Source organism: Microcebus murinus, chromosome X, assembly GCF_040939455.1.
Source record: "Microcebus murinus isolate Inina chromosome X, M.murinus_Inina_mat1.0, whole genome shotgun sequence".
NCBI classification, from domain to species: domain Eukaryota; kingdom Metazoa; phylum Chordata; class Mammalia; order Primates; family Cheirogaleidae; genus Microcebus; species Microcebus murinus.
Window position 1 is genome coordinate 79,935,345 of NC_134136.1, and position 12,094 is coordinate 79,947,438.

The following is a 12,094-nucleotide window of genomic DNA, read 5'->3' on the forward strand; positions in this document are numbered from 1 at the left end:
CCCTGGTGGTGGGCGTGGCTATGAAAATCAGTCCTAGTGATGGGCGTGGCTATGAAAATCAGCCCTAGTGGTGGGCATGGCTATGAAAATCAGCCCTAGTGGTGGGCGTGGCTATGAAAATCAGCCCTAGTGATGGGCGTGGCTACGCAGTGCGTCTGCACAACCCGTGCATGTCGACTCGGAGTGGGACAGAACACGAGCAGCCCTTCTCATCCGCCCCGTGAGAGCTCTAGTGCTCAACAGGAGAGATCGGGGCCGGTGGCTCTAAAGGAAACAGAGTCACAAGACATTCAGGATGGGATTCGGGGTATGCAGAGTGAGGATAATGTTCCATAAGAAGACGACTTCACTCTGTTTGAATCAATGTAGATGGTTGTACCATCGTTAAAAACAAAAACAAAAACAAAAGAGCACATCCCCTGAAAATAAGCCCTAGGGTGTCTTCTTGAGGAAAAATAAATATCAGACCCTGTCTTATTTTCGGGGAAACACGGTATATATATATATATATATATATATATATATATATATATATACACACACACACAGGTGTGAGTCCCAGGAGCAGTTATTCTGTGAGTGGGTCAATGCCCCACCTGTTGTTCACGTAAGCGTGCACACAAGGTTCTCGGCATGTAAAGACACATGTTCACTTTATAAGCCACTTGTTCCTCTGTTGTTGTTGCTGTTGTTGTTTCTATTTTGTATTTATATTTGTATTTTTTTTTTCTTTGATGTAGCTTTTTGGGAATAAACCACTTATCTCTAAACCCCTCCAACAGCATGCTGATTAAATGGTTTTCATTCTGTGACAGAAGCACCCCTGCTTTCGAGATAGTTTTCACACCTACCTGGAGAGAGCGTGCTTTCAAAGCTTTCCTTAACCTCACATTTTAAATAGGCAATTTTTATTTTTTTTTAAGCCAATGGCACGTAAAGTCTTCCTGGCAGGTCTCCCATCCAAGCACTAACCGGGCCCGACCCTGCTTAGCTTCTTTTTTTTTTTTTTTTTTGAGACAGAATCTCACTCTGTCGCCCGGGCTAGAGTGAGTGCCGTGGCGTCAGCCTCGCTCATAGCAGCCTCAAACTCCTGGACTCAAGTGATCCTCCTGCCTCAGCCTCCCGAGTAGCTGGGACTACAGGCATGCGCCGGCCACCATGCCCGGCTAATTTTCTCTATATATTTTTAGTTGTCCAATTGATTTCTTTCTATTTTTACTAGAGACAGGGTCTCGCTCTTGCTCAGGCTGGTTTCGATCTCCTGACCTCGAGCGATCCTCCCGCCTCGGCCTCCCAGAGTGCTGGGATGACAGGTGTGAGCCACCGTGCCCGGCCAGTTTTTGGTTATTTGTTTTTGTTTTTGTTTTTGTTTTTTGAGACAGAGTCTCACTCTGTCACCCAGGCTAGAGTGAGTGCCGTGGCATCAGCCTAGCTCACAGCAACCTCCAACTCCTGGGCTCAAGCAATCCTCCTGCCTCAGCCTCCTGAGTAGCTGGGACTACAGGCATGCGCCACCACGCCCGGCTCATTTTCTCTCTACATATTTTTAGTTGGCCAATTAATTTCTTTCTATTTTTAGTAGCGAAGGGGGTCTCGCTCTCGCTCAGGCTGGTCTCCAACTCCTGACCTCGAGGGATCCTCCCGCCTCGGCCTCCCAGAGTGCTGGGATGACAGGCGTGAGCCTCCTCGCCCGGCCTCCCTGCTTAGCTTCTGAGATCTGACGAGACAGGGTGTGGTCAAGGGGGTGGGCTCGCCAAAAAAAATTTTAAAAAATGACAGGCTCTTTCCTGCACGCGGACAGCAACTCTCTCTAACGCTCTCGCTTTCCCCAAAGATCGAGGTGTCTGGCGATTTGGGAAACCGGTACCACTTCCCGAGCTCTGAGCCCAGGTCCAAGCACGTGGTGCAGATCCGGGCTGCCGATGCCCGAGCCTTGCAGTGGGGCTCCTGGAGCGAGCCCGTGGAGTTCGGTGAGTGCGCCGGCCCCCGCCGCGTGGGCAGGGCTGTGCCAGTGCCCGGCAGATATCAGGGACCTGGGTGACACTTGACAGCACCCGGGAGGGGACGCACACACCAGCCGCCTTCTCCTGGGCGCTGAGTTTTGCCGTCCAGAGCATCACGACGCGGATTATCGTCACCCCCGGAGACTGCGCCCCTGAGCCCGGGAAGCCCAGAAGAAGAAGACGGAGGTGGTCTCGTCAATGGGCCCTACCTACGATGTCACTTTGTCACTCGTGGAGAAAGGACACTTTCATTTTATTTTATTTTATTTTATTTTATTTATTTACTTTTGAGACAGAGTCTCACTCTGTCGCCCGGGCTAGAGAGCCATGGCGTCAGCCTCGCTCACAGCAACCTCAAACTCCTGGGCTCGAGCGATCCTCCTGCCTCAGCCTCCCCCCCCCCCCAGTAGCTGGGACTACAGGCATGCGCCACCACGCCCGGCTCGTTTTTTCTGTATAGATTTTTAGTTCTCCGGCTAATTTCTTTCTATTTTTTTTAGTAGAGACGGGGTCTCGCTCGGCTAATTTTTTTCCCCTCTATATGTTTTTAGTTGGCCAATTGATTTATTTCTATTTTTAGCAGAGACGGGGCTGGTTTCGAACTCCTGAGCTTGAGCGATCCTCCCGCCCCGGCCTCCCAGAGTGGTAGGATGACAGGCGTGGGCCACCGCGCCGCGCCCGGGCCTAAGAGAAAGGACACGTTTAAAGGCCTCCCTCTGCCCCCGCCAGGAAATGCTCATTCAACTGTCCCCCGCAGCTCAGGGGAAGTTTATGTGAAAACTGCGACCGTTTCCTGCCAATCGGGACAAAACCGTCCCAGGCAACCAAATCACCAGCGCAGCCAACGGAATCTTTCCCTTTAAACTTTAGTCGTGGGCAAGAGCTTCACGTGTTAGCCCCAAAGCCAATTTCATCCTTAAAAAGTCTATCTCACTTCTAGTGATGAGCAAGCAAAAAGAAAATCGATTAAATATTTTAAAGAAAAATAATTTTTAAATTAAAATATTAAAAAAAAAAAAAAGAAGTCTAGCTCTTCGACCGAAACATTTTTAGACATTTTAGCATTTTTATACAGAAAGGGTTTCTTTTTTCCGTCTTTTCTGATCGAAGATCGATGGCCAGAGACTCTGGTCACTTGCAGGACCGAATGTGCATGAAGTGTTCATTCAGCAGTGCAGCACGAGCTGAAAGGAACAGCCATGCCCAGAAAGTGATTAATTTATAATCTTGGGTTTGGGCCGTGGGTTCTCACTGATCACAAGAAAATCGGCAACAACAAAAAAAAAAGGAACTGTAAGTGCATGGGGCTTCAGCAAAATTAAAAGCCCTGCGTGCATCCAAACACACCATCCAGAAAATGCAAACGCACTCTCAGGATGGGAGGAAGTATTTGCAAATCTGCAAAATGTATCTGAGACGTATCTAACACCCGGCATCCAAGACGTATATGAAGAATGCAATAAGAGAAAGACAAATAACTCCATTTAAAAATGGGTTTCAGGCCGGGCGCGGTGGCTCACGCCTGTCATCCTAGCACTCTGGGAGGCCAAGGCGGGCGGATTGCTCGAGGTTGGGAGTTCGAAACCAGCCTGAGCGAGACCCCCCGTCTCTACTAAAAATAGAAAGAAATTAATTGACCAACTAAAAATATATATACAAAAAATTAGCCGGGCATGGTGGTGCATGCCTGTAGTCCCAGCTACTCGGGAGGCTGAGGCAGGAGGATTGCTTGAGCCCAGGAGTTTGAGGTTGCTGTGAGCGAGGCTGATGCCACGGCACTCACTCTAGCCAGGGCAACAAAAGTAAGACTCTGTCTCAAAAAAAAAAATAAAAATAAAAAAATAAAAAATAAATAAAAATGGGTTTCATACGGCAGAAAAACGAATTGTGAAAGAAAAAGATAAAAATTAAAATAAAAAAGAAATCGATTTACTTTTAAAATAAAAAAAAAAAAAGGAAAGTAAAAAGTGGATTTCAAAAAAATAAATGGGCAGAAAGAAAAGATAGGCATTTGCAGGTGTCCGGTTTTAAACAAAGTTGACCGACATCCATCTGGTTCTTTCAGTCGTATTTACTCTCTGGGAATAAACGCTTTTTACAGTAAACATTTATATCTTTTTTGTAACCCGACACATGCTACCTTGTTCATAAAACTTAAAAAAAAAAAATCTCAAAGTGGTGGGCATTAAATTCGGCAGGATAATCAGGATAGAATCGGGTATGTTTTTTTAAACTGGATTTCCAAATATATTAGCACATCAAATGTGCTCTATTCAAAAAATAAATAAATCTATTGCTAAAAAGCATTTATTCTAGACACTGAGCAAAACTGAAAACTGAGTAAAACACAATCGTGCTTAAAACCGTGTGTTTAGATGATCTACACGTGGAATCTAAGAACGTCAAACTCGTAAGAGCAAAGAGTTGAACGGTGATTTGTTTCTAAGCTTCAACTGACAGGAGGAATAAGTTCCAGGGACTTAGGACGCACCTTGGTGATATAGTCACAATAACATGCCGTCTATTTCCGAATTGCTAAAACAGCCATTTAATTTTTTTAATGAAAAGTTAGTATTATATATAATTTATCTTTTTAATAAAAAACAAGATTATTGACCATAAAACAATCATTTTTTTTTTAAACAATCATTTTAAACGATGTCACCATACACAATAAGTAGACGGGGTGGGGGATATGTGAATTCACTCCATTTAATCATTCCGCCGTGCGTGCTTATATGAAAACATCCCATCTTACACCATAAATACTCTCGGTTATTATCCGACAATTAAAAATAAAATTTTCGGCCGGGCGCGGTGGCTCGCGCCTGTCATCCCAGAACTCTGGGAGGCCGGGGTGGGAGGATCGCTTGAGCTCAGGAGTTCGAGACCAGCCTGAGCAAGAGCAAGACCCTGTCTCTACTAAAAAATAGAAAGAAATTAGCCAGAGAACTAAAAATCTATATAGAAAAAATAAGCCGGGCACGGTTGTGCATGCCTGTAGTCCCAGCTACTCGGGAGGCTGAGGCAGGAGGATCGCTCAAGCCCAGGAGTCTGAGGTTGCTGTGAGCAAGGCTGACGCCACGGCACTCTAGCCCGGGCGACAGAGTGAGACCCTGTCTCAAAAACAAAATAAATGAATAAAATTTTAAAAATTATCCTCGAGAATAAAATTAAAAAAAAAAAAAGAACTGCAGGCTTCAAAGTCTCTATTCAAATTTTTTCTGCCCATTTATTTTTCCTTCCGTGTTTTTCTTTGCAGAACTTTGAGTTGCTGTGGGTGGTCTTTGCCCTTTTTTTTTTTTTTTTTTTTTTTTTGAGACAGAGTCTCACTCTGTCACCCAGGCTAGAGTGAGTGCCATGGCGTCAGCCTAGCTCACAGCAGCCTCAAGCTCCTGGGCTCAAGCGATCCTCCCTCCTCAGCCTCCCGAGTAGCTGGGACTATAGGCGTGTGCCACCATGCCCGGCTAATTTTTTCTATATATTTTTAGTTGGCCAATCAATTTCTTTCTATTTATAGTAGAGACGAGGGGGTCTCGCTCTTGCTCAGGCTGGTCTTCAACTCCTGACCTAGAGCGATCCTCCCGCCTCGGCCTCCCAGAGAGCTAGGATTACAGGCGTGAGCCACCGCGCCCGGCCATTCTCCCGTTTTTCAACCCCAATTTCCAGCGGTGTGGTTTGTCTTTCTGGCATTGAGCTCGGAGCACCGGGTGTGTTTGGGGTGCTCACGCTGCCGGCCCCACGGGTCCCCAAGAGTCTGGGCTCCCCCCTTTGGGAGCAGGAAAGCTCCTCCTCTCTCCCCTGGGACCGGGAGAGGGAAGAGGGGGGGACGTGTTGCGTGTTCCCCCCGTTCCCCACAGACCAGCGCCTGTCCCCTGTCTCTCTCCGCAGGGTCTGAGGATGCCGGCGGCAGCCTCTTGCTCCTGTACCTGCTGGTGGTGCTGGGCACCCTCCTCACTGCCCTGGGACTCGGTTTCCTCTTTAAAAGGTAACGCCCCCAGCACCCTGGCGTCCCCCGGGGCATTGCACCCTCCGTCCGTCTCTCTCGCAAAGACACAGTGAGCCTGGCGGTCGTGCGCTGGGTCTGCGGGCACGGAGAGCCTGTCTGGGGCAGGGGCCGGTGTGGGGACCACGTGTCAGGTCCAGGGTCCCCCCCATTCTCGGTGCAGAAGAATGGTTGCCGGTAACCACGACAACAGAGCAAATGGGCAGACCAAGCAGACGCGCCGAGCAGGCACAGTGCCCAAGTTTACGAGGGCGGAGAACATTCCAGAGAGAGAGCGGGTCCACCCCAGCCAGCGGAGGAGACCCCGAGTTTACAGACAGAGAAGAGGCCGGGCGCGGAGGCTCACGCCTGTCATCCCAGCACTCTGGGAGGCCGAGGCGGGAGGATCCCTCGAGGTCAGGAGTTCGAGACCAGCCTGAGCACGAGCGAGACCCCCGTCTCTACTAAAAATAGAAAGAAATCAATTGACCAACTAAAACTATATAGAAAAAAAAAAATAGCCGGGCATGGTGGTGCATGCCTGTAGTCCCAGCTACTCGGGAGGCTGAGGCAGGAGGATCGCTTGAGCCCAGGAGTCTGAGGTTGCTGTGAGCGAGGCTGACGCCACGGCACTCACTCTAGCCCGGGCGACAGAGTGAGACTCTGCCTCAAAAAATAAAATAAAATAAAAAGCAGAGACGGAAAACATGGGGCACTCTCCAAGTCAGTAGAGATCGGACTGCTGCAGTGAGAAACAGCTTCACCCCAGGGTCCGGGAATGTTTTTTATGCTAATTCCCTAATAACATGTTAATTACGGCGTAGAATATTCATGAATTTTCTTGGAAAGGGGCGGAGAATTCCTGGAACTGGGAGCCCTCCCCGTTTATAAGCGTGTAAGGCAATTTCCGGGGGTTGCCATGGTATTTGTGAAGTGTCACGGGTGTGGTTTTGACAGTGTCAGTGGGGGCGGGTCACTTGAGGACACTGTCACCTTGCTTGTGCTCACGCTCCAGAGACCGACCCTCTTTGGTGGCCTTGGTCATGTCTCCACTCTGTGGCCTTCCTGCCTCTTTCCGGTTGGTCGGTGCTTGGAGACCCCCTGTTGTAAACCAGACGCCTGTCCAGTCCTTGGGACATGCCCCTGGACCTGCCACCTGTCCCCCCTTGGAAGCCCCCTCTGGTCGGCTTCTTCCTCCTACTGTGGACGTAGCATCTCCTAGTGCCGCCTGCCCCTCGGTGACACCCCCAGACTCCGCACCTGCTCCCTTCCTCCTCGCCCCGGTCTGACGTCAGGGAAGGAAGCTGCACAGGGGTCAAATAGGCACGCAGAAAAATGCAAACGGCCGTGAGCAGCTCCGGAAGATCCGGGAAGCTCATGGACAGGCCACGCCGTGGATTCCAAGCATGAGAGCCGGTCACAGGGCTTGAAGGTGGCCGCTGATCCACGCGCCCGGACACGTGCTCAGAGAGGCGCCCGACTGTGCGGACTGCTCAGTTCCTCCGGACACGAGACTCTGCTGAGCTCAGCAGCACCCACCACCCCACCGAGGCTCTGTCTGCTTCCCTCTTTCCGGAATGTTCCCCGCCTCCAGTAGCTCCCAGCCTGCAGGCTCAGACCCCTCGGACCTGTCAGCCCTGCAATCGGCGGCATGCCCACGCCGCTCAGCGGGCTTTCCAAAGTGCGGGCGGTTTTGCAGCTATCCGCTCCTGCAGGGGTGTGGGAACCGTCTCAACATCTACCTGTGGCCCATGCCAACGGCCCCGTCCATCCAGGTTTGCCGTCCTGTGCTCATTTTATTCAGGGGCGTGTCCCCTCCCTGAGTCCCAGAGCCCAGGAGTGTGGGACGTGGGAGTCTCGGGGCCGCGCTCTCTCCACGGGCTCCAGGGGAGGCTCCTTCCCGCCTCTCCTGGCTCCCGGGGACTCTCAGGGGTGTCCCTGGGCTTGTGGCGGCAGCCTCACTCCTGCCTCTGCCTCCTCCGTCTGCCTCCACGTGGCTTCTCCTCCGAGTCTGTGTCTCCTCTGCCGTCTCTCTCGAGGACGCCTGTCGCTGCATTTAGGGCCCTCCCTGATCCAGGGCGGTCTCATCTCAAGATCTGTTTCTTAATTACATTAGCAGAGACCCTGTTTCCAAACGAGGCCCCAGACAGGGAGACTTGGGACGTGGGCAGATCTTTTGCAGGACGCTGCAGAGCCGGGCACAAACACCCATACTGTGGAATCAGAGGGGCTTTCTCTGCAGAAAGGACAACAGCAAACGCCCCGTTCAAAATGCAACAAGCTTTCTTCTACATGGAGACTTCTTGCAAAAAAAAAAAAAAGAAAAGAAAGAACTTTAAAAAATTTTTTTAAAAAATGTGCAACGAGACTGTGACATCGGCAAAAAAAAATTCAAAGCGTCCTGGGTGAACAAGGGTTCTTGAATGACCGGGCAAGGCAGCAACTCAGAAAACAGGAACAAAAAACCGCGGGGAAACCGGAAACCCACGCTCTTCTAGGTTGGGCGGGAGCAGGGCAGACGCTTGACTCACGGGACCTCGGACCGTCCACACCGCGGTCCCCGGACACCCCGAAGCTGCCCGTGTGCACCCCGGGGGGAAGATTCTAGAAGGAGTCCTCCTTGGCATGACTGGCTCTCGCTGCACGTCTGGATTTCTTGGGTCCGTGCGATGTCAGCTCTTGGGTGACTCTGCGTGGGGTCCTTGTGGGACGTGGCGGGCTCACGTGGCGCGTGTGCGCGGAGCTATTCCATCAGGTGGCGGCGGCGGTCTTCACGCTCCGTGTTTGTCTTCCCAGGTTCCTCCGGGTGCAGACGCTGTTCCCCCCGGTCCCCCAGATCAAAGACAAGTTGAGCGACAGCCACCAGGTGGGTGACCCCGGGAGGGCAGGGGACAGCTTCAGGGGAAGGTGGGAGGGGCAGGGAGCGAGCGGGCATCCCCGAAATCTCCTGCACCCCCGCCCCGTGGGAGACAGAGCCATTGACCGCAGGAAGGGGATGGATCCCTGTCCTGTCCACTGCGCTTCCCCCTGGCCCCTCACGCCCAGCCTGCACCCGGCGTGTCTCCTCCATCACCCTCAGCCTGCAGACCAGCCTCTTCCTCCCCTCCGACCCCCGCCGGGTCCAGGCACCAGGACGAGACGCCTCCTCCATCCTTTTCCCGCCTTGCTGAGCTCTGAGCAACCGCAGGGCCTTTGCACGTGCCAGCCTCAGCTAGAGATTCGCACTCACAAGCCTCCCCAAGGCCACCCCGCTCACCGTGCAACCTCAAATACACACACACACACACGCGCACACACACGCACACACACGCACGCGCGCACACGCTCGGACACCCTGTCACACATCTCTATACCCGGGAAGAGCAACCGCCCGAGCACGCAGGCAACACGGAGACCCGACACTCACGGCTGTCCTCTATTCCACAGATCACCTGGGCGGAGTTCACGCCGGGGGCAGGAAAAGGGGACCCCGAAGAGGTCTTGGCCGTGGAAGAAGTCCCACGGCCCTCGGACGGCGTGTGAAGCGGGCAGACGCGGCTCTCCACGCCCAGGACATTCTGGAAGTTTATTTGTCTCTTGGTGTTGGTGTCAGCGCTGTGAGCCGTGACACCGGTTTTCTACGCTTTTTTTATTTCTTAAAAAACTGCGTTATGTGGCTGAGACGCTTGCAGGATAAGGGGCCTCGCCCTCCCCTTCAAATGTGACCACGAAGGTGCCGGCCAGGCTGCCCCGTGAACAATGACCTGTGTTGTAGGATTTCAGGGGTCTGTCCTCCCTGTTGGCACCCACGTGGGATTAGGATGGGGACATCTCTGGGGACATTATTCTGTCTACCACATGGGATCAGGATGTGGACATCTCTGGGGATGTTATTCTGTCTACCACATGGGATTAGGACGTGGGCATCTCTGGGGACATTATTCTGTCTACCACATGGGATTAGGATGTGGACATCTCTGGGGACATTATTCTGTCTACCACGTGGGATTAGGACGTGGACATCTCTGGGGACATTATTCTGTCTCCCACATGGGATTAGGACGTGGACATCTCTGGGGACATTATTCTGTCTACCACATGGGATTAGGACGTGGACATCTCTGGGGACATCATTCTGTCTCCCACATGGGATTAGGACGTGGACATATCTGGGGACATTATTCTGTCTACCACGTGGGATTAGGACATGGACATCTCTGGGGACATTATTCTGTCTCCCACATGGGATTAGGACGTGGACATATCTGGGGACATTATTCTGTCTACCACGTGGGATTAGGACGTGGACATCTCTGGGGACATTATTCTGTCTCCCACGTGGGATTAGGACGTGGACATCTCTGGGGACATTATTCTGTCTCCCACATGGGATTAGGACGTGGACATATCTGGGGACATTATTATGTCTCCCACATGGGATTAGGACGTGGACATATCTGGGGACATTATTCTGTCTACCACGTGGGATTAGGACGTGGACATATCTGGGGACATTATTCTGTCTACCACGTGGGATTAGGACGTGGACATCTCTGGGGACATTATTCTGTCTCCCACATGGGATTAGGACGTGGACATCTCTGGGGACATTATTCTGTCTCCCACATGGGATTAGGACGTGGACATATCTGGGGACATTATTCTGTCTACCACGTGGGATTAGGACGTGGACATATCTGGGGACATTATTCTGTCTACCACGTGGGATTAGGACGTGGACATCTCTGGGGACATGATTCTGTCTACCACATGGGATTAGGACGTGGACATCTCTGGGGACGTTATTCTGTCTACCACATGGGATTAGGACGTGGACATCTCTGGGGACGTTATTCTGTCTACCACATGGGATTAGGATGTGGACATCTCTGGGGACGTTATTGTGTCCACCATGTGGAAAATAGTCCCAAGGCAGCATGGCACCACATGGTGAGGGGCTGATACACTTGCTCACATCTCTCTTCCTCTTCTTACAAAGCCACCAGTTCCCATCCTGTGATCCCATCAGTGCGTAATCCCCGAGTGGATTAATCCATTTGTGAAGGCGCCCGGTCTCCTCACGGCCGCCCCGCGTCTCAGTGCCGCCTCTCGGGGATCGGCTTTCAGTGTGCGTTTTGGGGGGACAGACGTCCCAGCCACAGCGCCAACTAGTCCCCCAATGCCTGACGCAGGTCCTTTGGGATTCAGTTCCCCGTCTCTCTGGGACGGGTCAGTCGGCATCCGGGGTCCAAGGTGAGCACGGTTGCGTTTGGCCCACACCTGTCTGCAACCTCTCTGACCCTTTCCAGAGGGTTCTCTCTCCCCGCCCCCCAGTCTCCACCCCGACGGCAGCTACTGGACTGAATAAACCCAGGGCTGGATGAAGTTCGGATGACTCCGTGCGCCGTCTCCCGGGAGTGACGCTTGGCTCGTTCCCCCGGCCCCGCTCCCCACGCCCGCAGCCACAGCCGGGGCGCGGCTACACTCACACGCCTGTCCCTTTTGCATGGACGCTTCGTGCATGGACCTCGGGAGAAACTGAGTCACCATGAGCTGTGTATGCCCATGTTCCCAGCTCTGTCTCCCCTCTCTCTGCCTGTGTCTCTGTCTCTGTATCTCTCTCTGTCTCTCTCTATCTCTGTCTCTCTCTGCATCTCTGTATCTCTATCTTTCTGTCTCTGCATCTCTCTCTGTCTCTCTCTATCTCTGTCTCTCTCTGCATCTCTGTATCTCTATCTTTCTGTCTCTGCATCTCTCTGTCTCTCTCTGTCTGTGTGTCTCTCCCTGTCTCTATCTCTCTCTGTCTCTGTGTGTCTCTGTCTCTGCCTCTGCATCTCTGTCTTTCTGCTTCTCTCTCTCCTGCACTCTATCTTTCTCTATCTCTATATCTCTGAATCTGTCTCTGCATCTCTTTATATCTCTGTCTGTATCTCTCTGCCTCTGTTTGTCTGTCTCTCCCTGTCTCTGTCTCTGTTTCCCTCTCTGTCTCCCTCTGTCTCTGCATCTCTCTGTGTCTCTCTCTGTCTCTGTCTCTCTGTCTCTCCCTCTCTGTCTCTGCATCTCTCTCTGTCTCTGCATCTCTCTGTCTCTCACTTTTTGTCTCTCTCTGCATCTCTCTCTGTCTCTC

General features: G+C 52.0%; 1 protein-coding gene across 2 annotated transcripts in view; it reads left to right on the top strand.

Moving 5' to 3' along the window:
- Positions 1–11,354, top strand: part of CSF2RA (colony stimulating factor 2 receptor subunit alpha) — a 30,084-nt gene extending 18,730 nt beyond the window's left edge. For both annotated transcript variants that reach the window (XM_012763654.3, XM_012763652.3), the window contains exons 9-12: positions 1,835–1,970; positions 5,895–5,991; positions 8,785–8,854; positions 9,415–11,354. In XM_012763654.3, the coding sequence (XP_012619108.2) occupies positions 1,835–1,970; positions 5,895–5,991; positions 8,785–8,854; positions 9,415–9,510 (399 nt within the window). In that variant the 3' untranslated portion in view covers positions 9,511–11,354. The remainder of the gene's footprint in view (positions 1–1,834; positions 1,971–5,894; positions 5,992–8,784; positions 8,855–9,414) is intronic.
- The last annotated feature ends 740 nt before the right edge of the window (positions 11,355–12,094 follow it).